The sequence below is a fragment of the Prionailurus viverrinus genome, chromosome E1 (genome assembly GCF_022837055.1).
Source record: "Prionailurus viverrinus isolate Anna chromosome E1, UM_Priviv_1.0, whole genome shotgun sequence".
NCBI lineage: Eukaryota > Metazoa > Chordata > Mammalia > Carnivora > Felidae > Prionailurus > Prionailurus viverrinus.
The window spans coordinates 3213845-3239728 of NC_062574.1; the positions used below are offsets into that span (position 1 = coordinate 3213845).

Here is a 25884-nt window from a genome sequence, read left to right on the forward strand (position 1 = left end):
GTCTTAAAATGCAGATTTTTATGTACAGCTACTGTTTTGACAACCAGATCATTCCTCCTTCTTTCCGTAGGCTTTAGAATCCAAATTAGCGGCTTGCAGGAATTTTGCAAAGGACCAGGCATCACGAAAATCCTATCTTTCAGGGAATGTTAACTGTGGGCTGATGAACAGCGACAGCACAAAGTTCCCTCGATCAGGACACACGTCTTTCTTTGACAAAGGGTAAGTCTTGGACCTTTTAAATGACAGTTTGGAGCAGTGATGTTGCACGTTATTAAGTGAGCTTATTGAACTTCGGAAAGGTAAACTGTGTCCGGTAAACCTACCTGAGATGGTGTCACCCAGATCTCAGGGGACCTGAAATCTGTTGTCTTCAGGTCCCCATGGAGTCTGTTGCCCTGGGAGCTCTGGGGCTTCCGTCTCGGGAGGCAGACTCTTGCGAGGCAGCAGTGTTAGGCTCTGGGTATTCAAGGTGGCCGTGGTACCATCCTTGTCGTCAGGGTGCTTCAAGGCTGGGAGGTGTTCTCGGCCAGTTTGTGGTAAGGGTGGACGAGAGCACTGTGGCCGTGACCGTGCGGACTCTGCGTTTTAGAAAAATATGAATCCCCTGGATCAAATACAGTTCAGGAGGCACCGGTTCAGTATGATGAGAAGGTGGTTTGGGGGAGTTGAGAATTAAAAAAAAACTGGCTTAAGTTGGAAGCAGTGGTACGCCCTCAGTGCAGCAGGTTCCAGCTGGTACAGGTGTGTAGAGTAATCACCCTTACGCCTGTTCCTAGGCACGTAGGGTCCTGTTTTTCTGCGTCTGCCGCATGCTTTTGAGAGTCTGTGGGGCTGTACCTTAAATATTGCTCTGCTGCCCCCTACACGACTTAGGCTTTCGAGATCTTTCCATGTCCGTACATATTGTCGTACCTCGAGTGAAAGAGACCGACGCTGCACGGTTATCCTTTGGATGTGCCTTGATTTAGCTACAACCGGTTAGGACCGTGGTCTGGGTAGGCTGACCACGTCGTCTCACGCAGCTGTTCCCGGAACAGCGGCTGAGGCACCGTGAGCCCTTGCTTGTTTTTTGAGTCGTAGAGGCTGTCCTTGTTCTATGAAAGCGATACAGATGCAAGTCTAGAGATTTTCAGCTTTTTTTTTTTTTTTTTTTAAGAGAGACAGAACAAGAACTGGGGGAGGGGCAGAGAGAGAGAGAATCCCAAGCAGGCTCCATGTTCAGCACAGGGCCCAACGCTGGACTTGATCCCATGACCTTGGGATCATGACCTGAGCTGAAATCAAGAGTCAGACGCTCAACTAATTGAGCCGCCCAGGCGCCTCTAGAAATTTCAGTTTCTTAAAGGAGGTTTCCTCACTATGGCACATTTAGGGAGGACTGGATGTGGCACACAGTCTGCTCTGAACAGCGCCTTTTGTCCACCCTTGTGGAGTGTTCTGGGTTCTCTCTCTCCCTTACGGGAGTTCTTCCTTCAAGTATACACATTGCAGTAAGGAGCACATTCTAGAATAGCAGTATATGAATCAGAGCTTCGTTCTGACCGTTGGGATTCCTCAGGGAGCGTAAGTATAAAATTAATTTTCCTCAGGTTTAGGGGTTTCGGGCAGTCTTGAGGAGTGCCTGTTTTCATACTGGAATGGCAAGCGGAATAGATAGATACTTTACATGAAAGTTGCCATTCACAGGGGGAGTTTAGGGGTAGTTTTCCTGAGCGATGAAAACAGTACCTAATTATTTTTTCCAACTTGTGATTTTTTGCAACTTGTAATTAACCTGCAATAGAGTAGTTGTTAGTCTTTATCTGGCATCATACTTCTTGCCTCGGATGCCCTGTGACGTGAGAACAGGCGTGAACCAGAAATGGACTGGTTGGAGCGATGCCTTTGTATGTAGAGGGTCCTTAGAACAGTCACGATGAGGGAGGGGTAACATGGTCAGTTCAGGGTCGCTGCTCCTGGCTTCTTCCTGAGCGCTGATGCAGAGCCCCGGGGCAGGGATGCCCAGAGATGGGCCCAGTGTAAGGTAGTTGTGGAGGATTCGGAGTAACCTGGAACCAGGCGCGGGCTTTGGGCACCGTCGCGGAGCCCCCGTCCCCCGAGGAACATCCCGGATGCACGTGTAGGCTTTATTTTCGGAACCGAACCTGGAGGCGTGCCTCCTGAGAGAAACAGTTACAGATGATATTTAGTTTTGGCTTAAATAGTACACATTTTTAATAGAACTGTTTATGGTAAGAATTAAATGTGCTTGTTGTGGGCCTGCCTTTTCCCAAGTGCTTAGTTTATATGGATTGTACACACACACCCGGATATTAACCTCTTTCTGGAATTAGGTTTGTCTAGTTGCCATATCCCCGAGGCTCACTCTGGTGCTTTTGCTGTGTTTGTCCTTCCTTGCCCCTTTGCTTGGATCTGGCTTCCTTCTGGCCTGCCTGGCTCTAAACTCTGCCTTTCTTCCTGCTGCCGCAGTGACTAGGTAAAATCTAACGATGCAGAAGGAAGGGGGGGAATATCCCACCTCCCAGTTCCACTTTTCAGTCTGCTGGGTTAAAAGAAAAAACACCATTTCTTACAGAAGCGTAGAAGTGTGTAGCTTGGACTTTGAGCAGCAGGAAAAACTTCATTTTAAAAAGCCTTTGGCTCTGGAACCTGCCTGTCCTGCGTCCCGCTCCGGAGGAGTGTGCCTGTGGCTCTGTCACTGAGCTTACCAGTGCCCCACGGTGAGGGAGGGGCTTCAGTAGAGGAGGTGCGTGCGCGTGTGCCCGCCCCGCCCCTCCCCTTCCCTTCCCTCAGAATCCTGAGATGCAGTGAGGCCTGACCACATGGAACCACATGATACCGCCTTCTCCTCAGATAGTAGTGCATGTGATTTGAAAATATCCTGTAAGTTCTGGCGATCTGAGGGCTTCCCAGAAACAGGGTTTTATCTAGTCTGATCGCTTCTGCCGGTTTCTAGACTGTGGCTCGCTGGACCTCCTTCCCCGGCATGGCTCCGTGTCCTCCAGCCACCGGTGGCCCTTCGTGTCGAAACCTCACGTGTAGCACAGCCACCGGACTTCTCTCGAAAACGTTCTGTTTTCTTCATCCGCTTTCGCTTCGTCTCTGTAGTAGCATGTACCCTGGTCTGTAAGCCGGGCTCGTGTCGTTTGGGCTGTGTGTAGGTGGGTGTAGACTAGACCACTTCGAGGACACGCTGTGAAGATCGTACTTGTATTACTGTGTAATGTTTTTTCCTTTTTTTTTTTTTTTATTAGGCAAGAAAAAGTCATATTTCCCACGTTGTTCATGGGTAACTGAATTTGTTTGCTGTGCTCTTTTCCTTCTTTCGCAGTCATGGTATATGGTGGAAGACGCATTAACAGAGTGGTGTTACTAACTGCATGGGGCTGACTCTGCTTTAACCAACTTAACAGCCTGCGAGTGGCCTGTCAGGTTCCCGTTGGGCCGACTGTCCCCCTTCGTACTGGCTCGGCCGCGCAGGACAAGACAGTTGGTGGTGGCGGTCCTGGGGCCGTTGTGGCCGGCAGGCCTGTGACCCCTATGACGTAGGGTCAGGGGTTGCGGTGATGACGCTGGAAGTCTGGGCGAGGGGGTGGAGTGTCCCTGTCAGGCCCGGGGATCACCTCTGATTCGACTTCATGGGACTAGGGTTCTTCCTGCTGCCCGGAGCCCTCTGTTTTCTCAAGGCAGGCGCCAGTGCTGGTGGGGGCTCTCTCCTCCACACTCACTCGTGTATCCCCAAGTATGCTGGAATGTTCTAGACGGACTTGTGTGTGTACGATCTGTCCTGTCAGGAATGCACCTTTCAGTTCGCAGAGCTGCTGGGGCTCGTGTGAGCATCCGTTCTTCTGGGAGCCTGTGCTCACGCAGCACCTCCGGCCTTCTCTCGTCCTGTCCTTGCTGCTCGGAAGGGTTCCGTCTCCGTGCTTTGTGTCTGTCACGAGAGGTTTCTTGCCCTCCTGACTAGCTCTGTCCGCCTTCTCACTTCTTCTGTTGCCATTTTACAGCCGACCTTGGTATCTGCCCTTAGCTAGATTCTCCGTTTTTCAGACTCTCGAACCAGACTATGGTGGTAAGACCATGACATTTCATAGCTCCTGGAACCTTTTTGGTGTAGGTGATTGCCAGATCTGGTTCTCCATCCCTGCCCGTTCCCTCTCCACTGGGACATGTCCCTTTGGCTCTTTTGCTGCTCCTGAAACCCGATGTGGGGGGCAGGGGGTGTTGCTTCTCTTGGAGCCTTTTCCCCACTGCACAGCTTTCTGTTCCCCAGAGGACCTCGGCAGACAGCCGCCTCCTCCTGCTCCTCCTCCCTTCCTCCTCCCCCTTCCTTTTTCCTTCCTTTGGTTTGTTTGTTTCTCTTTCTCTCTCTCTCTTCCCCTTCCTTCCTTCCTTCCCTCCCTTCCTTCCTCTTTCTTCTCCTCCTCCCCCTCGCCCCCCCACCCCCACCCGGCCTTTTACTTCCCACACCTTGACTCAGGTGCCCAGAGAGGCCCTGGCAGATTGTTACTCTCTCTGTGCATCATCCTGCCTTCAAATCAAGAATTCGCATTTCTGCCCACACAGAGGAATCGCCCACCTACTTGTTTTCCTCTTATATTCTGGATTGCACTGCTGCTTTCCCCGTTAGAGCTGGGCGGCATCGGGAGCACCGGAGTTGTTGCCGAGGGCTGTCAGGTGCCCTCTGACCAGGCGCAGACAGGGCAGAGAGAATGTGGCCTGCGCCCCCATTGACAAGTTCACGGGGTGAGCCTAGGCTGGGCTTGGGCTTGCTTTGGTCTCTTTAGTAATAGAACGATAGGGACGAACTTGGCGTTTTTTAAGGTCTATCTAGCTTGAAAATGCAGGAACCCCAGCCCTAAACCTGCATGTGGGGCCATTCTCCTGGGGTTTTTGCACGTCCCTGGGGGAACAGGTGCCGGCTGCTGCTTGGTGCCCAGCGGGGCCTGTGCCGTGCTCTGGGACCGGAGTCTGGCGGTCACATGTTTAAGGCGGAGGCCTGCCTCGTTGTTGCTGAGCGTCTAGGACTAGGAAGTGAGTCCTGGGGCCCTGGGACTGGCCGGTTGAATGACAGCCGGGGCTTGTCCCATGGAGGCTGCAGTGGCAGGCGGGATGCGGCCCTGCCCTGAGGAGAGTCACAGGCAGAATGGAGTGGGTGATCTGAAGTTTTCACAGGTGATGAAGCCTGGATGTCCGCCCTCCCCGAGCCCAGAAGGAAAGGGGAGCTCCTGGGTGTGCTCGCTGGGGGAGGAAGTTGAGGTGGGGGGGGGGGGGTCACGCCTCCCAGAGCCCCTCCTCTTGCTCTTGGTCTGAGTGTACCTGGCTTGATTCCAAAGGCAGCATCTCTGCTCTGAGCTTGGTTACTTCAGAGTTCAGATGTTAACTCTTTCTTCAGAGCGGTCAGGGTCATTTGTCGTCTCTGTGCATGCCCGTTTCTCCGAGTTGCTTCTTCAGTGTATGAAACAATGAACCTGTAGGGTGTGTGTGTCTGTTCTCGTTCCTTTGAAGAGAACCTCTCTCCTTGAGCCCGTGTTCAACTCCCCGGACCCCTGTGATGAGCAGGTGGTGGCAGGGGGGGCGGGGGACAGCGATGGCACGCATGGCACGGTGCAGGCCCCGCGCTTGGCCGCACCTCTCAGATCGCTAGTGGGGCGGATTCCCCGGGAGTGTGTTCAGTATGGAAGGGCTGCGTGGCTTCCTGAGAGAGGTTCCAGCCCTGTGATCCTTCGCTGGCTGCTTCCTGTGGCTGTGGGGGCCGCTGGGCGGGGCTGGGGCACTCTGCACCTTCTGGGCCTGGGTGCCAGGTGCTGGCTGTAGGCTCTGGGGGCTGGGCTGGGCTGGGCACGGCACTCAGGCCTCTGCAGAGAAGCCTCCCCTGTCTGGCTCTGCTTGGGAAACAGTTTAACAGTTACTTCTTCCTCTGTCTCGTTAAGATATTCACGTGTAGTGTAGGAGATTGGGAAAACAAAGAAAAAGTATAAAGTATTGAACAAAATTTACCCGCTACCCAGATGGAGGAAAAGTAACTCGTTAAATTTTCTTTCCATAACATATATGATTTTATATGCATATATGTGTAGCGTCCCCCTCCCCGCACATTCTAGCACATTCTAGATGTAGCTGCCTAGAAGTAACGTCCATTTATATAAGAGGTTGCAGTTTAGAATCTAGTACCTAACTACTTTTCTCCTTCACGTCGTTGAACACATACAGGTCGGTAACTGCTCATTCTACCTAGTGTTAATTACATTGAGTATTTCCCCGTGCTATTAAAGAAGGCTGTGGCATGTGTCGTATAGAATTCATTGTTGAGTTGCACCATCATTTATTTAGCGACTTCCCCGTTGGCAGACACTCAGCCCAGCTCCGCAGGGGAGAGGTCAGGGCTGTGGCTGGCAGGATGGAGTTGCCGAGCGGGGAGCATGTAATCTCGCTCCGGCACCCCCGAGTTCTCAAGGCTCTGACCGGCTGGCGCCTTCCCGGCAGCCTCTCTCCCCGGGCCCCACGATCCTGCTGTGGGCCGGAAGGGGAGTGCCCGTAGAGGGCATGTGCATTTCTTGTCGGGTGTCGAGTGATTTTAAATGACAGTGTCTCTCTCTCCCCTCCCCTCCCCTCCCTTCCCCTCTGTGCTCTGGTCACCCCCACAGGGCAGTAAACGGCTTTGACCCAGCGCCTCCTCCTCCTGGTCTGGGCTCCTCGCGCCCGTCGTCAGCACCGGGTATGCTGCCTCTCAGTGTGTGAGTGCCCGGCCTCCGGGTGGGGGCGCCTGCCCTCCTCCAACAGCCCAGGACACCCACGCCTCGTCCCTCTGTGCCCGGGCCCGGCCTGGGCCCCTGCGTCTGCCTCCCCACGGCTGGCAGAGGGCAGGCTGCATGCGGCGGCGGCTGCTGGGCCCTGCCTGGCCCCAGGACTCTGCGCGATATCAATACTGGCTATTTCCTCTTCTCGCCGTGGTGCCGTTGGTCTCACATGATTGCACTTTTGTGGGTCACAAGGTGGCACGTCCGTGTACTCCTTGGTCACTGGATGCAGAAGTACCCATCATCATCACGCCTGCCCCATAGCTCCCACCCAGCTGTACGGATAGGGTTTAGTTGTGTTTAAGACATTGCCGACCTTCTAGAAGGTCTCCCCCAGATCAGGTCAACACGTGCCCCCGCCCCTCCCCCCCAGCTCCCGCCAGCTCCCGCCCACGCTTCTTCAGCGCTCATGATCGCGTGTTCTCCAGCTCCACTCCCCACCGTGTGACCTGCTGCTGGTCGGGGGTCGGGAAGGTCACCGAATTAGGGAACATTTTCTGCACCTTCTGATTTTACTTTAGCGGTTATCATTCCATAGACTTGCCTCCCAGAGCAGCGAAATGCCCGTCTGGACCCCAGCTAGCGGGAGCCTCTGGGGCCGGGGCACCATCTGCTCCTCATCCGTGTGCCTCAGACTCGGGGTGAGGGGCGGGGGCAGCCTCCTTGCCAGCTCTCTGGTCCTTCAGTTAAGCGACATCTTTCAGGGCGTTTTGTTTTGTCCTCTGAGGGCCTGTCCACTTGTGTTAGGAAGCGTCGAGCGGCCCCATTCAGGGGGCTTCTGGTGGGCAGACTGGCCGTAAATGGTTGCTCCCGATCATCTTGATTACTCTCATGCTGCATTTACTGTTTACATTTGTTTTATTGTACATAGGTTTGTAAACATTATCGCCTAAGATATTTGTATATAACTTGGGCTTTGTAGCTTTTATTTATTCAGAACTCACACGGCATGTTAATGACTTACGATGGTGTCCTACTCTGGGCAGCTGCATAGGATCATCATGTGGTTAAAAGAAAATACTTCCCCTCAAAAAAATCTTTTAATGTGGAAACAATAAATTTCACAGAAAAAACCAAACCAAAACAACACGGATTGAGGTGCTTTATTGGGTTTCTGCCAGCCTGGGAGAGAAGACCAGAGTTGCAAAGCCAGGTTCAGAAATGTCCCTTGGGTTCTGACTCGAGGTGTGCAGACAGATGGCAGCTGTGTGTGTGTGTGTGTGTGTGTGTGTTGGGGGGGGGGGGCGGTGCAAATAAAAGCTGGGCCGTCTCCCGAGGAGGTGTCTGATGCAGGTGTTCTCATGCTGGTTCTTGGTGCCGGTTTCTGCTCGTAGCTGTGATTTCCAGGAGTTTCCAGGAAGGCCTGGGGCTGCACATGGTGGTCTGGGAAGAGGGAGGAGGGAGGGACAGGGTGGTGGATCCAGGAGCCCGCCCTCTGGATGTGTTGCTTTTAGGACATGTGTCCGTGTTCTGGGGCTGGATGTCACTTGGCTCTGGGCGTCTCTCCTCATCCCTCAGGTTGATGTTGGCAAGTGAGAGAAGATGCCGGGTGTTTGGGAGCAAAGACACAAAGTGACTGGATTTGAGGGACGGGGAGACTGGGGCGGCTGTACGAATGTGTCAGGTTCTGAACCCTAATGCTTGTAATGATGAGTGAAAATAAACCAGATAGTCTGTAGTCTTAAAACTGTAAGTGAATGAAAAGTGAATCCAATTTGTAAGCAAAGAAGAAACATGAATAAGTCCGATACCTTTGTAAAAATCTCTTCTGTTAGTACGGGGCAGGAATATCCTGTTAGTCGGTTCTGAGATTGTGTTGTAAGCGGACTCACCGAGAGACCCTTGGGGTACTGGGTGTGCTGGGCCTGGGTGCGCTGGCCGAGCAGTTGCGGAGAGAACTCGTCTCTACTCCCAGCTTCTATCCCAACCATCTCTGCAAGGATTGGATCCGATCAGAGGTTTAAGGACCTAGCAGGTCTCTGTATTCATGCAGGAGCCTCAGATGGAAAACAGAAGTAGAGCTAATGCAGTTAAGGCACGGATGAGTCCCTGAGCCCTGAATCCTGGCCCCTGGCTCCCAGATGATTTCTCACTTCCCTTCCAGCTAGACGCCCCTGGGATCATCCCCTGCAGGCTGTTGGTCAGTGATGACTGGGGTGGGGGGGGGGGGGCGCTGGCTGCAGGAACCCATGTGTCTGTCATTTACCAGATGTTGCCACCTCTGGGTCCAGGAGAGCATGGGCCAGGTCCGTGAAAGGGCCGTCCGTGTAAGCTGCAGGCTTCAGGAGGAGACCCTCATGTATTTTTGGGTGTTTTTGTAGCTGCAGCGGCCCCTGGCACAGGAGCCCCTGAGGAAGCCGGCTGACTTCTTGGTCTTATCCTCCGCCTTCTGTTTGGATTATTTGGCTGAAGAGGCTACTTTGTACTTGCTCAGATAGTACGTTATGTCACCAGGCATGAAAGTTACCACGGACTTTTTAAAAAATATTTATTCTTGAGAGAGTGTGTGAGCAGGGGAGGAGCAGAGAGAGAGGGAGACACAGAATCCGAAGCAGGCTCCAGGCTCTGAGCTGTCCGCACAGAGCCCGACGCGTGGCTTGAACCCACGTACCCATGAGATCGTGACCTGAGCTGAAGTCGGACTCTTAACCGACTGAGCCCCCCAGGCGCCCCAACCCTGGACTGTTTGCCCATCCAGCTGTCAGCCGCCCGTCTCAGTGTGCTCTCTCGCCAGGACTCCTGATGCCCTGCTTAGCCCGGCTCTCACGAACCCTTGAGGAGCGAGCCCTCCCTGCGCTGGTCCCCCCAGGTAGTGATACGCAGCTTTGCCGCCCGTCCCCACCCCTTGCCCCCCAGACGCCTTCCTACAGGCGAGCAGGGGCCAGTGTTCTGCTTCCTTCCAGCCCAGAATAGCCAGAAACTGCACCCCATCAACTCAGTTAAGAGCAGAAGCCAGAGGTGTAATGCTGAGCTCAGGAGAGGACGGGAGAACAAGATACAGGTGGCCTGAGAGCAGGAAGAGCTGGCTCAGCCCAGCTTTCAGATGGGAATGGGGGGCGCAGAGTTTCCGTTTCGGGCCTGAGATCACACAGCAAGGTCACAGAAAAGCCGGGACTGGAAACCAGCTTGGGTCTTTTCTGCTGTATGCTCCACTTTTCCAGGCTTGGGGCCTCGCTGGCTGGCCTCGACTCTGTTTCATGTCTCAGGAGATGAGCCGGTTTTGGCTGCTTGGAAACGACGAGCCGTGGGGGCTCACACAAGCTTGGTCTCCCAGGCCTGTGCCGGTCAGGTACCGACTCTGCTTCTCCCAGCCGGGCCTTCTGAGGGCCAACGTGGACACTGGCACCTCTGGAAAAGGGGAGGTGTCCGGGGGCGGAGAGCCATCCTGCCTGGCTGCTGGCTGCTGGTGGGAACGAGGCCAGCCTGGGGATGGGTCCCAGCAGTGAGGTTAGAGGACGCTAAGATGAGCCTTTTCATCATTCCAGCTTTAGTTCATCGACTGTGTTCCTGTCTATATTTGCCCCAAAGTTTGAAGCAAATTGAGAACATCAGCTGGACCTTAAAAACGGAGGCTTGTTACTTGAGTCTTTCCTAAAAATGGGGGCCGGGTGAGGAGGCGTGTTTGTGAGTCACTTCCCTGTGACTTCACGCGTCTCACCTGAAAACTGGTCCCATGGCAGTTAAAAACATGATACACGGGGGAATGCGGTAGCCCTTTTGTAAGGATTAACGTGGCGGACTTCCTTTATCAGCTAGCGCGAGTCAAGAGGCAAATTTGAAACGAGAACACAGCTTGTAGGTGCTGGGGCCGGGCGACCACGTGGGGTTGGCCATTCAGAGTCACGCTTGCCCCCACAGGTCTTCTGCTAGGGTTTCCTGTCCGCTCTGAAGCCTCCCCGAGGGAAACGAGGCACTCTGAACCCAGATCCGCCCGTCTGTGGGGTGTTTTCTAATACCCCCGTCACGATCCGTCGGTGGGAGGCGAGGGAGGAGGGCGCTCGGCTGGCAGGCCTGGGCAGTAGGTTCTCTGGCACGCGCTTGGATTCACGGTCAGGAGAGTGAGGTCTGAATGAGCTCAGAGCCCCGTTGCTCCCTGTAGGTAGTGGGTGGGGTTAAGAAACACGGTTTTTTTGTCTCCAAAGATAGTGATTGCTTTAGCCAGGGAGGAAAAAAAATCAAGTTCCGTTGTCACCTAGGATTTAGGAGAATAGGTACACTTTTGCATTACTGGTGTCACGGAGTTACTCTCTGTAAGTTTTTGATCAGTGTAGCAGTGTGATCTGCTAGGAAAACTCTTCTCTTTCTCCTTTTGGGAAAATCGCCCATAGCGGTAAGGACGAATAAAACAGTCTCAGCGGCATTAACGTGAATGTCTGATGGCCGGGGATGGTCACGAGGACTCCCTAGCCGAACAGGATACCACGGGGCCGTTGAGATGTGGGCGTGCGGACGTGCTAACCACACGGGGATGGGAGTAGCCACTGGGAAATGGACCCGGATGAGCGTGTTGTCTGCAGCTTTATTTAAAAAAAAAAAAAGAAAAAAAGATGCAAATAGTTTGTGTGTTCTACAGTTTCCTGTGAAGTTGCCCAAATTCATTTTTCAAAATGGAAGTGACGAAACATTTTCTTTCCTGGGCCAAGTTGGCCCGGAGACGTCTGTGCTGAGAATTCGGGCCGGGAGCACAAAGCAGGGGCTCCCTGACCTCTGCCGGCCGACTGGCCGTCCCTGTTGGGCAAGTTAAAAATACACATACCCCTCAGGCTCCCCAGAATCTCCTAGAATCTCAAACCCAGCACACCTGTAAGATACACCTTTATTTTGTGACCCATTAAGAAAACTGCGCCAAGGGAAATGCTCGTTTAGACTTTTTATATTTATTGAAAGAGCTCTTTCTGACCACGTTAGGCACGTTTCCGTATCATGGTTCGTAAATAAAAAGTAAAACAGGGGCGCCTGGGTGGCTCAGTCGGTTAAGCAGCCGACTTCGGCTCAGGTCATGATCTCACGGTCCGTGAGTTCGAGCCCCGCGTCGGGCTCTGTGCTGACAGCTCAGAGCCTGGAGCCTGTTTCGGATTCTGTGTCTCCCTCTCTCTGACCCTCCCCTGTTCATGCTCTGTCTCTCCCTGTCTCAAAAATAAATAAAGCGTTAAAAAAAAAATTAAAAAAAAAAAAAAAAAAAAAAAAAGTAAAACAGAAGAGGTTTTCTTGAAATTTTGCACTGTGGTTCCGGCGCTCTGAACTGTCACTGCCCAGAGTTCTGTTGTGTTTCCCCAAACAGCGTCGTCCTCTGGGCCATGGTGGGCGTTGGTGACGTTCAGCACTACTGAAGAGCTTTATTTTGCTCTCGGCTCCAGAAGTTTCTTCTAAGTTGCTGATACTTACTCTGCAAGGTCTGATGTCGGGCTTTCCCGACCTGACCAGGAGGAGCCTGGCGATGACAAGGTCACAGTTGCCCCTTGTTGATAGCGATCGTGGGAGATGATGCCCATATGTGAGAACATGGGCATCTCAGAATCTGTGCAGCACAGCACTTCGAGGGAGGGCTCTGTCACAGCCAGTGTTTCACGGTCTTGATTGTGTCACGTGACGTCATTAAATAAGGTTTCATGACATCCAGCAGCAGGGAGGGAGCCATTAGGCTACTCAAAAAACAAACAGACCTCCCTGACTTACTCAGATGCGAATTTCTGGTTCCGCATCCTTGTTAGAGAGTTTCGCGTTTGATTTCTGGCAAGAATTGCATGAGACCCTTTCACGCGATTTGCTAGATTCCCCAATGGCAGCCGGGCGTGCAGGGTCCTCGGCTGGTCCTCCCAGCTGGCACGGGACACGGCGTTTTAGCCAACGCTTGGGATGCGGGAAAGCTGTCGGTGCAGACGTATCCCTCCCAGAGTGACTGGAAGCCTCTGCGGATTGGGACTTGGCTCTGGTCTCAGCTGCAGGCTTCATGCCCTGTCCTGGAACCAGGGGAGAAAAGCCACCGTCTCACTTTCTAAACTTTCCAGCACACGGCCTGTTCCACTATGGGTTCTTTCTTTTTTTTTCTTCCTTTTTTTGAGGTGGTCAAGTTCCACCTGACAGGGTGTGGTGTTTCCTGGAGTGTGACAACTGTGGGCACTTTTCTTCCCCAGCCTTGACAACAGCCACCTCTGTGTCCCGACCACACTGGCTTCAGGAGGAAGGGGCCACGGGTCGGTCAGACCCAGGGCCATAGGGACGGCCGGCTGGGAGCAAGTTTGGTGCTCTGGCCCATACTTCATCGATGTTGGGGTTTCCAGGGATGGGGAAGATCGGTGGCAGTACGGAAATGTGACAGGGCTAGTCTCTGTGACGGCGGGGTTTCAGAAGTATACTCTCGGGGCTCCTGGGCGGCTCAGTCGGTTACGCGTCCGATTTCAGCTCCGGTCATGATCTCATGGTCTGTGAGTTTGATCCCCGCGTCCGGCTCTGTGTTGACAGCTCAGGGCATGGAACCAGCTTCGGATTCTGTGTCTCCCTCTCTCTCTCTGCCCCTCCCCCTGCTCATGCTCTGTCTTTCTCTGTCTCAAAAATAAAATAAAAACATTAAAAAAAGTATACTGTCAAGCCAGCCAGGCTAGGGACAGGTCTGTTATCCCCACTAAAGCAAATTAAAATAATCTCTGGGCCATCTGCATTAAAAAAGGAAGCGCCTGCCGTGTTCTGCATGACAGCTCGCAGATAAAACCCCAGCAGAGCCCGACTGCGTCTAAACCTCGTCTCGGCAAAGGACAGGGCTTCCCTGGTCCGGCCTGAAATCTTCGGCGCGATGTGCCAGGCCCCTGCTGGGTGGCAGCTGGCTGGCTTGAGTCTCTGACCCGCTCGGAGCCCCGCTCCCGCACACCCTCTTCCTTGGGCTGCCTCTCCTTGGACTACAAAGCGGTGGCTTGTTAGGAGAGGTTCCTTCTGGCGAACATCTTTGTGGAATCTGGAATGGGACCGGTCCACGCAGGTGATGTGTCTCCTGATTGTGCTGGCGCGGGACGGCCGAGCGGTGTGGGAAACACCGTTACCGCCGTCGACGTAACACCAGTCAAGCCGGCCGCCAGGCAAGGGTTCCTGCTTTTTGCGAAAAGCTCCAAGTCCACAGACGCCTGGTGGGATGTTGAACGTGAGGGTGAGGACACGCGTGAAACACGGTACTGCACTCCTCCTCTTGTGTGGTAGTGACACAGGACAGAGGGAGCGCTTTTGCCTTTTTTTTTTTTTTTTTTATTACATCCCCCCCACAGCCAGGCAGCCTGGCCAACCAGAACCGGCCTGACCGGAGACTGTCACGGAATAGAAAAAAAAAAACCCACATTCTCTAGGGGGTTGTGTGTTCCCTCGTGTTTCATTTCAGCCTCTCCTCATGGGCCCACACTAGGGAGGCTGCCCTTGGATCTCACCCCTGAATCCTCCCCAAAGCATTTTAAGAAAAATTTTTTTAACGTTTATTTTTGAGAGAGAGAGAGCGAGCGCGTGAGCAGGGGAGCAGCAGAAAGGGGAGGCACAGAATCCGAATCAGGCTCCAGGCTCTGAGCTGTCAGCACAGAGCTCACGCGGGGCTCAAACCTGCAAACTGCAAGATCACGACCTGAGCTGAAGTTGGACGCTTAACCGACTTGAGCTACCCAGGTGCCCCCCCCTTTTTTGTTTTTTTATTTTTGAGAGCGTGAGCAGGATTTGGGGAGGGCAGAGCGAGCAGGAGATGCAGAATCTAAAGCGGGCTCCGAGCTGTCAACACAGAGCCCGAAGTGGGGCTTGAACCCACAAGCTGGGAGATCGTGACCCGATCCGAAGTTGGACGCTTCACCGAGCCACCCGGTTGCCTCTACCCAAAGCATGTGCGGACGTCCTGCCCGAAGCCATAGTCTGAAACCGCTTGAAACACGGAATCCGGTAATGAGCACTGGTTGGTGCCCGAAACCCTCCTGAAGGTTTCATCTCGCAGCCTTGAAGTGCCCCCTTTTCCACTAACCGTTGGGTCTCCAGCCCCAGCGGCCCTTTCCCCCCGCCACGTGTCCACACGCTGGGGCCACTGTGTGAGCCGGACTCCTAGCCAAGCCTGCCCAGAGAGCCAGTCCGTCACCCCTCAGCTTCTGGGAGCACGGCGCCCTCGGAAACGGCGGGCCTGGCCGGCCGCATTTGGAGTCTGGAGTTCACAGCCTCCAGTCAGAACCCAGGTGGGACGTTGAGAACAGAAGATGAAAACAGATGCCACGTTTACACGATTATTGTCGTTTATTGAGGTCTGTTTATTCTCAACGGGTGCTTTTTCCTCCAAGTAAACAGAGCAGGCGTAAATATCTATAATGAATAAATTTATTGTCTTACAAAAATCATTGTCTAGAAATATGGGAATACAAGAAAAAAGATTCTTTGCAGTCAGGTGTCTGGTGGTCAACAGCCAGTACAATTCGTAAAGGGGGGGGAAACCAAAGGTTCCAAACCCACATGACAAATTCTTCCTAACAGATGTTAAAGCTTTTAACCCAAAAGGTTGGTGTTTTCAAGCACGTTGCAGAGGATCAAGGATTTATAATTAACACTGATTCATTGTCACTGAATGTTTATAATACCACTTTGACTAGAGAGGTACATGATATGAAGCAAAGTCAGAACTTATACAGTAAGTTGTTACAGAGGCAAATAATGTATTTAACGTTGTCTTAGTACTGTAGTGTCTAAGGCACTTTCTGTAATGTCAGTTTGCTTAACTATCAACCGAAAACAGAATGCTAAATGTTCACTGTAACACTGTCCGGGGGGAAGGGAGGAGGAGAAATGAAAAAAGACTCGCGTCCATGGGCAGGTCAACATTCAGGCAGATGGCATCGGTTCCCGAGGTTCGGTAAAACCTCCTCGACAAGCTTGGAGTGAGTCTGGGACACAAAACTACCGTTTCCATTTTGGGCTCAAAGCAGCGGCTGAATTTGCAAAGGTCGGCATGCGAGCCTGGCTGGGAGGGTGGGGGCGGGGGGGAGGGGGTGCTTTGCGCCACCCTCTGCCCGGGGCTATACCTGCGCCTGGACCAGGACTAGTGAGTGCACGGGCCGGGCCTGGGGGGGGGGCTCAGGGTCCGCGTGGGACCGCCACCCGCAGCCGCACAGACCGGCCCTGGCCGGGGACCGATCACAGGGAGAGATGTGGCGACATCGCCAACTCATGGTGACCCCGAACGGATGCCGCTTCCCCCCCAACGCGACCCACCCTCCTGGTCTTTCTGAAGCCCCCTTCACAGTTTGCTCACTGAAATAGTGTCGATCGTTATTCGGAGGAAATACAAGGAGATAGGGTGCAGCTTACGTTCCACAATGTTCTAAGAGACTGGATGTGGCTGAGGAGTCAGGGGCCACATGAACACAGAACTAAATTACCTGTCTGTCGACAGAGAGCATGCAGAGCGACTGGGCAGCCCCAGGGGGGGGGGAGGGGGGGGGGAAGGGCTGCCCCCCCCCCCCCCCCGATAACCCAGCGACTGGCAACGAGGGTCTGGAGTTGGTCTGGAAAACGATTTCTCTTCTTAACATGGATTATAAAATGGTCTCTTGGTGGATATATGGAAAATAGATGCAAGGATGAGACAGTCTGTTTAATAGGTGTAGGTTTTGTGTACGTATATATATAAAAAGGGGAGCAACTGTACTTAAATCTGAAGCAGGATACAGTATGTGGAGGCCGGAAAGCCTTAAGACACAGTTGATCTTTCAGGAAGGAATCCCAGAGCTCGCCAGTTTCCTCAATGTGTGGGAGGCCCCGAGGCAGGCTGGCGCCGGCCGAGTTCCCACTGTCCCTCTGTACCGCCTCCGCTGGCTTCCTGGGGCTCTACTCGGACTGGGGCGGCTGCGTCTCGTTGACGTCGCTGGTCTTACTCTCCGTGTCGTCGTCCGACAGCTCCAGCGAGGCCCCTTCGATGTGCAGCTGACGCCGGCCAGACCGGCTGGAGGAGAAGCTGATGGGGCCGCCCCGCCTGGAGAGGACACAGAGCAGACGACGGGGCCGTGCGGTTGTTCCGCCATCTCCGGACTCGAACCGGGCGCCCTTCCTCAGGACGCCGCGTGGGGTGGGCGGGCGGGGTCGGGAAAGGCTCTGCGGCCGCCTCTCCTGCACCCCCGCCAGCACGGGGTGCACCCAGCGGGAGGGCCCGGTCGGGGACGCCCGAGCCAGCTGTTGTGACAGAGACGGGAAGGAAGACGGACAGAGGCAAGGTCCTACCTGCTGACCAAGCAGCAGCATTTCTACAGCGGCCAGACAGTCCGTGTTTTAATTAGGCTCTGGGGGCCAGGAAGGTCTCTGGTGCACGTTCTCGTTTTGGCTTTTTTTAGAACCCTTTGTATGTAAAAACGTACTTAGCTTGCTGTGCACAAAGCAGCGCACGGCCTGTTTGCTGATGCCCGTGCTGGCACGTTCTGAGGGAGAGAGTTAAGCTCTGGGGCAGGTCAGAGTCCGTGTGGCGAGGAGGGCGATGGCACCGGGGCCCCCTTGCTGCGGATGCCCGGACAAGGACAGGCACCTGGCCCGGCCCTCCAGCTTCGTGCTGGGGATTTGTGTCGTCCACTAATCAGGGGCGGAGGACCGCTGAAGGTCGGGAATCCCGAGGGGGTGAATGCCAAGTGATTCGGGAGCGAGAACGAGTAACCGCACGTGAACCTAAGGGGGCCTCCGGCCCAGGCGCTAGGCCCACAGACGCGGCTGCTGGCCAAGCTCCCGCCACGGACTCTCCGACACCCAGCGCCTGTCCCGGAAGCCCCTGGGGTCGCTCACCTCAGCCGGTTCTTCAGAGTGCTGACCTCGCGGCTCAGGCCCTCGTTGGCCTCCGTGGCATCATCCAGTTCCCGCTGGAGTTTACGCCGAGACGCGTTGGCACGCGTGGCTTCCTCTTCTGCTTCCTCCAGCTGCCGTTTCAGCTGCTTCATCCTGGCGTTGGCCTTCTCCATCTTGGGGAGGTCACGGGACCAAGTCGGACCACACCGGGGAGATCAGAGTCAGCACGGCCACATCCTGAGCATTTAGCACAGCTCACCACCCCGAGAGCCACGTGAGCGCACACATGTACGTCCGTGTACACACACACACACGGGGGATGGGCTGAACCTCTTGGTCAGCCTGCCGCTCTCAGCAAAGCCAGTGTCTACCAAGCAAACCATATACTAAAGGAGACTTAAAACATGTAAGATCCTACCCCCCCCCCCCCCCCGCCTTGAGTTTTCCGCAGAAACGACACAGTTTAGGGTCTTCACGGGAGTGCCCCGTGGGATCATGAGGAGGAATCCCTCTTCCTGCAGACTACGAGAGCCAACGATGTGGACGGTCTCCAGCCCTAGCAGGTGGCAGTTTCTACAGTCCGTTCAATGCGGGTGTCTTGGAGGGTATGTTTGGATTCAAGTGCAGAGCCGTCCGGCGAGCGGACACCGGAACTCTGTGATGCAGACACGCGCCAGTGCCTCGCGGATCTCCCCCTCCCGGAACCGCCCTGGGTGTCGCTAGGTCCTGAAGGTGGGGGATGGAGGGAGAGCCTGAGTGGAGCCCGCCTTCCCTCCCCGTGTCTGCGGTGACAAGTCTCATCACGGCAGAGGGAGCCAGAGGGAGAGCAGGGCTCCCCAGGCAGCAGACCGAGCGGACGTGGCCGCGGCAACCGGTCCCGTTAGCGCTTCCCCTTGATGCGGAGACAGAGGTGCCTGGGTGCAGGCGAGAAGACCCCGCAGGCCCCGCACACGGCACGTTTCTTTTGTCCGTGTCCACCCTGAGTCCAGCCAGTGCCCAGGAGCTGCTCTGGGCCTTCAGGGGGAGGACGGCACACGTTTGTGACGCTTTCTTATCCTCGCCAGTCAGTCGGTGACGCCGGGCCCGCCTTCTTCCCTTACCTGTTCTTTGTACTGATCTGCATGGCGACGCTCGTCTTCCACCTGCATGAAGATCTCCTTCAGCTTCTTCTCCGTGCGGCGGACTAGCTTGTTGGCGGCTGCCCGTTCCCTGTTCAAGTGACCAACGCGTTAGTGTTTGCAGCTCTAGAAACGACAGCTGAAGGAGGACAGTGTTTTTAAGGTCCTTTTTGTCCGGGAGAGGACACAAGCTAGACTTTCTCCAGGACCTGTGACCAGAGTGATGGTGTAATTGCTGTGGCCCGGAAAGCTTTGTTTCCCCTCGGCTTCAAGAATGGGTTCCCTCTCAGGTATCCTAACGGCGCCAGGCAGAAAACGTGCATGTGTCGGGGCTTGACACACAGCTGTCGGTCGCTTTATTCAGCGATGATCTCAAGGGCAAAGGTACCTGTCCCATAAACTGAATTCAGACTTTTTGAGGGCAAAACTTTGGTTACTCTAATTACCTAACTTTTTAGCCTGAAAGCCAAACAAACCAAGACCCAATTTATTAGCTGACCGCTTCAATTTAAAATTGACGGACTGCCTACCAAGACGCCAGGGGCTAGTGCGGCTCTGACAGTGACTCTTGTTGGAGCCAAGCTAATCAGCAGGCTTCTAGACGGGCCCACACAGGCCCTGATAGGCCACATGGAGAACTGCACTGAGAACAGAGAATATTCTTTTGTTCCTTCACAAATGTGATGCAAAAATGGACAGCCAGGGAGTTAGCTGGAAAGGGCAAGTCATGTTAATTATGGCGGCCGCCAACAAGCCCTTTTATCCGGATGCAGTGGAGTCTGGACAGCGGGAAGCCCGGGGTTCCTCTGGCACCACGAAGTCACCAGCACGGGCTGACACCACCTTCTGTCTCCCACTCGGGTGACAGGTGTCCCCGTGCCACCAGAGGGCCAGGGGCGTGTGGCGGTCTGGGCTGCGACTCCCGGGCTCGGCCCGGACCCGGCCCGCAGTGGAGACACAGGGAGGTGTGGGGGTGAGGGCGGCCGCACCCTCTTACTTGGCTTCCTGCTCCAGCTGCTCCTCCAGCTGCCCGATCTTGGCTTCCAGGGCCGAGATGGTGGCCTTGAACTTGGACTTGACGGTGCCCTCCAGTTCCTGCAGCTTGGCCTTGAGCTCCTTGTTCTGCCGCTCCAGCTGCTGGCGCGCGTTGTCACTCTTCTGGGCGGCGCTGCGCTCGGCCGCCAGCTCTGCGTTCAGCGTGTCCACCTGGAGAGGAGAGCCGGGTTTAGTCACTCTCGCCACGGGGGCAGTGCAGCCCTTCCCGGGGGCCGGGCCGCGGCGCGGGCCACCTGCAGCGTGGTCTTGCGGAAGCGGTCGTTGAGCAGCTCCGTGTTGCTCTGCTCCTCTTCCAGCTCCTCCTCCAGCTGCGCGATCCGCGCCTCCAGACGCCGCTTCTCATCCAGCAGCGCAGACCTGGCCGGGCGGGGAGGGGACAGCGCTCAGAGCAGGGGCCGCGGCCACGGCCCCGGGGAGCTCACCTCCCCGCCGCTGGAGCTTTCTGGGCTTTCCTCTCTCCCCCGCACCCATCCCCGTCCCCCAGTCTGTCCACAAGCCCCGGCGAGGACGCTTCCGAACCCGCCACCCCAGCCCGGGCCCCGTCCCTTCTCCCTGCCGCACCTCCCTCGGTCCTCCACGGCCCGGGTCCACCTCCAAAATGATCCTGGCACCCTCTACCCTGGACTGTGCTAGAAGAGGACCGTGATGAATCCTCAGGGCGGTAATTACACGGAGGAAGAGTCTTAACTGGAAAAAACTAGGACTTCACGAGAAACGCGTTCAAAGTCTTAAGGCATCTGCTTGCCAAACCTCGCGAGTCTGGGTGTGAAGACCTGCGCGGCCGGGCGGCCGGGCCGCACGGCCTGCACCAATCGGGCTATAGCTCCAACTGGGCCTCCTTCACTCCTGCGGTGGGAATGGCTGGTGAGGGGGTGGGGCCTGCCTGGGTTGTGCGGCCGACCGGCGCCAAGGCAGTCTGGACGCTCAGCAACTTGTGCCCGTCCGCGCAGGCTCCGAGCGGATGAGCAAGTCAACTACGGACTTCTAGATGCCAGACGACCCGGCCTTCCCGGTGTGACAGGTGTGCCCCCAGGGGGATGGGCTGCAGGCGCCTGAGCGGGGAGGGTGGCACCGTCGCCGGTTTCTAGCCCATTCTTCCCGCCCGCTGCCAGGAGACTCACTTGCCAGAGGCGCTGTTGGCGATCTCGTCGGCCAGCTCGTCCCTCTCCTGCTCGGCGTGGCGGCGGGCTCGCTCAGAGGAGGCGAGTTCCTAAGGAAGGTCGGAGTGGGATTTAAGCTCCGGGTAACGGGTTCCTCAAATGTGAAGCCTGCCGGCCGCGGCCACCCTGGCTCCGGCCCCCTTGCTGCTGCCGGGCCTGAGAGATTAAGCCACAGCCTGGCTGAAGACAAGCCGGGTGACGTGCTGCTGTCCACATCCTTCCGCACAACTGTCCCCAGAGGGGACTCCTGGTCCACAGGAGGGCTCTGCTGCCATTTCCAACGGAAGAGGCAGCTCTGTTCCCACCCTCCCTAGAAAACGTGTGCTTCTTAATCCTAAACTCGGCACAGACCTCCTGCAAGCCCGCAACTGTACCGGCTCACGGTCTCGAAGGACCTGTCACATACACAGTAGTGCAGTTTGGAGGTCAGGTCCACGGGACTGACCAGTGAACATCAAGGTCCCAGGAAACACGGTAGTTGTGCAGGGAAGTGAGGACCACAGCTCCCGTGGGGAGTGTGGGCGAGGGTGAGCCCTCAGGCTTGTGCAGTAAGCAGGGCCTGGCTCCCGAAGGAGGTGGGAGTCAGGCTCTGAGGCGGTGCGGGCGGCTATCTGTGAACCGCGGGCCGGGCCCGTCCTCTGGAGGAAGAACTGCCCGGTGCGGCTTTTCCACAAATTTCTTCGGAAGAGGGTTCGCCACAGGAGGCAGCCAGGGTGCGTTTCTTAGCCCACGTGGGTCAAGACTAAAATCCTGTTCTCAGGATTTGAGAGCCGCGCTGTTTCCCTTACTGCACAGGTGAGGAAACGGAGGCCTAACGGAGGACGCGATTCGCCAAGTGCCAAGACTGGTCGGCGGCAGTAACTCGGGGTTCTGACTCTCCCCATCTGGGCCTCTTGCCACCAGCTGGCGCCTCCTGAAAATGCCGTATTTGGCAAAAGCACAGCTTTAAAGATGCCTGTGGAGCAGGGCCGCATAAAGAGTTGGCCCGTGTGCTTGGCATGTGTGTTCACCTCTTACGTTAGCGCACGGGATGTAGGCGAAAGGCCCGGGTTCCGGCACATGCCGTCCTGACTCGTGGGGTGGAGCGAGCCCAGCTGGGAGGGCAGCAGCCACGATACTCTGGGCCCGACCCCAGGGCCTCAGATCAACAAACACTGAGCATCAGCTCTGCCATCTGGCCTCTGGTGCTCCGTCCTTTGCCCACTGGCCGGGCGTGCCGTGGACACCCACTGGGGAACCCGTGGGAGAAAGGGGAGGAGCCTGAGGGAAGGAGAAAGAAACAGAAGGGCAGGGCTAGCTTTCCAGGGGGTCTCTTCTCCCTTATCTAAAGTCTGAAATAAACACTTTGTGAAAAGGCTGGGAGTGTGCTTGGGTACACAGCTCGTGCCCTGGGGGCCTCCGGGAGGCAGGCTCCCAGAGCCCCCTCCCCTGAGCGTGTCCCCGTCAGCTCCACGATGAACCACACAGATCTTGAACATTTGCTTCACGGAGGAGCAGGCGTTCTTTTAAGCAGACGTGGAGCATTTTTAAAGACTGGTCATGTTCTAGACCCTACAGCTGCTCTGGTCTCTATTCTCTAGCCACAGTGCAAGAAAACAGAAATCAACAAGAACAAAAATCCACACATTCGGAAATTTAAACCACACTTTTAAGTTGTTCATGGAATAAAGGAAACCATTATTGAAGTGAGAAAAAATTGGAATTAAATGGTGACGAGAGCATAGATTTTTTAGGACAGGACTTGGAGGGGAATGTGCAGTGTTCTAGGAGCAGAACTGGACAAGAGAAAAAATGGAAAATTAACGTGTGCGACTCAAGAAAGCAGAAAAAGAAAAACCCAAAGGAAGTAAGGATCGGAGCAAAAATCAAGGAAACAAAACAAAGAGGGATCCAAACCGGAAGCTGCCTCTCCCAGGGACCTTGGGGTCTGCTCAGTGTCGACTCACTTGGTTTTTGGTCCCTTCTCCATCCCCGACACCCTTCTTTCTTGCAAGCTCTGCTCTACTTTCAGGGTCTTTGGTGACAACGAGTCCATCATTTCTAGGTGTTTGTGTGGGCGTGTTTTCGTATTAAGGGATAACAACATTTCAACTCAAGTGGCTCTTCCCTTTCCTAGGTTGGAATACTTGTGCTCACCGTTCACACACATGTGTGGACACACACATCGTGTGTGTGCAGTCCTTTGTACGTCACTCACATCTCCATAAAGCTGTTAAAATAAACCTGCACGGTCAGGTGTGTCTACCGCGGACGTGACCCCATAGCACACGTAAGCCCCCGTCAGTCCCTCTTCAGGAGAACTTCCAAAACAGATAAATGAAAGAAGTGATCAGAAGATGAATCACTCGGGGAGTCAATGAAACCTGCAGCTTCCCTTTTAAGTACCACAGGAATAGTGCTTCTATGTAAACCAGGGCGCTCTTAGAACACTTAGAGTTCAACCATCCCGATGCTTCCCAACACTAAATCAACACCACTGCCTTTTATAACACATGGAGCACGGCCTGGTAAGTCGCTCGAAAAGTGACTAACCAGTCCCTTGGCCGTTAGCCAGGTAGAGGAATATACAGGGTAAACATTTTTTGAACAAATGGATGAGGAAGTAAGTAAACAAACCTCTTGCAATTGAAGGATTTCGGCTTCTAGACTCTTGAGTTTCTTTTCACTCTCTTTGGATTGAGCAAAAATCTCATCCCGGGATGCACGAGCTTCTTCTAATTCACGTTGGTAATCCTTCATCTGAGCCTAAGATTAAGTAGGAAGAAGGTTTTAGAGGACTTTCTGCTCTCAGATTTTAAACATATTGTTTCCGGATTATAAAAGTCCAAGTACAGTCACTGTAAATATGAAAGCATATGGTGGGGCGCCTGGGGTGGGGGCTCATTCGGCTGTGTCCGACTCTTGATTTCGGCTCAGGTCATGATCCTACGGGGATCCTCGGGGGATCGAGCCCCAAGCTGGGTTCCTCAAGCAGCATGGAGCCTGCTTGAGGTTCTTTTCTTTCTCCCTTTGCCCCTCCCCCGCTGGTGTGTGCACGTGCAAGCTCAAAAAATAAAGTACGTGCCAATGACAAAGGTATCGCAAGAAAACATTCAGAACAATATCCCTTATGAAAATAGATGGAAAAATCAACAAAATAGTGGCAGACTGGATCCATCAGTTTGTATAATCCAAAAGAATTATACACCATTATATCCCAGATCCAAGTGGGATTTAGCTGAGGATTAATTTGACACCCCAAATCAATTAATACAGCCGTAGGATCATCTCAGTAAATGCAGAAGAAGCAGGTGACAAAATCTAACACCCTTTCATTATAAAAACAACTCAGTAAAATGAATAGGAGGAGACGTCCCTCAACTCTGATAAAGGGTATCAGTGAACAACTAACAGCTAACATACTGAATGGTGAAAAGACTGAGTGCCTTTCCCCTATGATTAGCAATGAAGCAGGAAGTCTGACTTTGCCACTTCTGTCTAACCCTGTAACAGTTCTAGTCAAAGCAGTTAGGCCACGGCAAAAACCAGAAAAGATACCCAGATTGGAAAGGAAGCAAAAAACCTAGCTTGATTTGCTGATGTGATCTTGTATACTGAACATCTTAAGGAATCCACCAAAAAACCATTAGAAGAAGCCAGTTCAGCAATGTTACAAGATCAATATACAAAAATCAACTGTATTTCCATATACTATAAACATTCCAAAAATCAGGAAAGCAATCACACGTATAAGCCTCAAAAACGAAAAAAACAGGGTGCCTGGGTAGCTCAGTTGGTTAAGCATCTGACTTTGGCTCAGGTCACAAGATCACGGTCTGTGAGTTCAAGTCCCGCATCTGGTGAGCTTGAGCCCTGGGTGAGTCCTGCTTCCCTCCCTCTCTCTCTGCCCCTTGCTCAATTGTGTGCACGCTCTCTCTTTCAAAAGTACTTAGGTATAAATTTAGCTAAAGTATATGACTCGTACACCAAAACTATAAAATAAGATCATCACTGAAAAAAGAAATGCTAAATAAATGGAAAGATAATCATGTTCATACACTGGAACATACGCTGGAAGACAATATTGTTAGGATGGTAAGTCCTCTCCAGATCAATCTACCCAGTCAACAAATTATCGAAATTCAAGCTGGCCCACATGCCGCTTGCAGGTTTGATCATAAAATCTGTAAAGTTTTAAAATCTGTAATGTTTAAGTTGATCATAAAATCTGTAAAGAATTGTAAGAAACCAGAAAAGCTAAACAGTCTTGAGAAAGAACAGCAAAGCGAGAGACGTTACGCTTCCCAATTTGAAAACTTACGAAGCCGCAGCAATCAAGACTGTCACACTGGCATAAGAAAAGATATATAGATCAACGAAAGAGAGCTGAGTCCGGAAATAAACACATAAATCTATGGCCAGATTTTTGACGGGAGTGCCAAGAGCCAAGATGATTCAATGGGGGAAGGAAGAGTCTTCTGGGGCGCCTGGTTGGCTCAGTCAGTTAAGCATCTGACTCTTGACTTTGGCTCAGATCATGATCTCATGGTTTGTGGGTTTGAGCCCACATTCAAGTGTGGAACCTGCTTGGGATTCTCTCCCTCCCTCTCCCTCTTCTCCGCTCATGTGAAAAACAACAAACTTAAAAAAAACAAAAAACCAACAAAAACTAATTCAACGGGTTAAAAAAAATCTGAAAGTGTAAAATAAAACTCTTAGGAGAAAACATAGCAATAAGTCTTTATGATCTGGGCATAGGCAGTAGTTTCACAGATCAGATGACAAAAGCACAAGAAGCAAAAAATTTGTATTGTACACAGCACCAGAGTGAATAGACTAGAGAATGGAATATTTGGAAATCGTAAGAAGCATCTAGAATATATACAGAAATGTTACAAAAGTCAGTTATTAAAGACAACTCAATTAGGAAGATGAGCAGAGGATTAAGAGAGATTTTTCCCAAATAAGATAAGGGCCAATAAACAAGTGAAAAGATGTTCA

General features: G+C 53.6%; 2 protein-coding genes across 12 annotated transcripts in view; one reads left to right on the forward strand and one right to left on the reverse strand.

Annotated features, from left to right (window-relative positions):
• Positions 1-25884, forward strand: part of NDEL1 (nudE neurodevelopment protein 1 like 1) — an 89330-nt gene that overhangs the window by 50046 nt on the left and 13400 nt on the right. For 2 of the 8 annotated variants that reach the window (XM_047833224.1, XM_047833223.1), the window contains one exon: positions 71-222. In XM_047833224.1, coding sequence (XP_047689180.1) covers positions 71-222 — 152 coding nt within the window. Of the gene's footprint in view, positions 1-70; positions 223-3257; positions 7888-25884 lie in introns of those variants that run through there. The other 6 variants (XR_007146948.1, XM_047833225.1, XM_047833227.1 and 3 more) reach the window with 6 other exon arrangements.
• The window catches only part of MYH10 (myosin heavy chain 10), a 132225-nt gene continuing 121369 nt past the window's right edge, over positions 15029-25884 (reverse strand). For all 4 annotated transcript variants that reach the window (XM_047833220.1, XM_047833219.1, XM_047833221.1 and 1 more), the window contains exons 35-41: positions 23521-23649; positions 20866-20954; positions 19978-20101; positions 19686-19894; positions 18671-18779; positions 17571-17743; positions 15029-16776 (exon numbers count right to left, since the gene is read on the reverse strand). In XM_047833220.1, the coding sequence (XP_047689176.1) occupies positions 16632-16776; positions 17571-17743; positions 18671-18779; positions 19686-19894; positions 19978-20101; positions 20866-20954; positions 23521-23649 (978 nt within the window). In that variant the 3' untranslated portion in view covers positions 15029-16631. The remainder of the gene's footprint in view (positions 16777-17570; positions 17744-18670; positions 18780-19685; positions 19895-19977; positions 20102-20865; positions 20955-23520; positions 23650-25884) is intronic.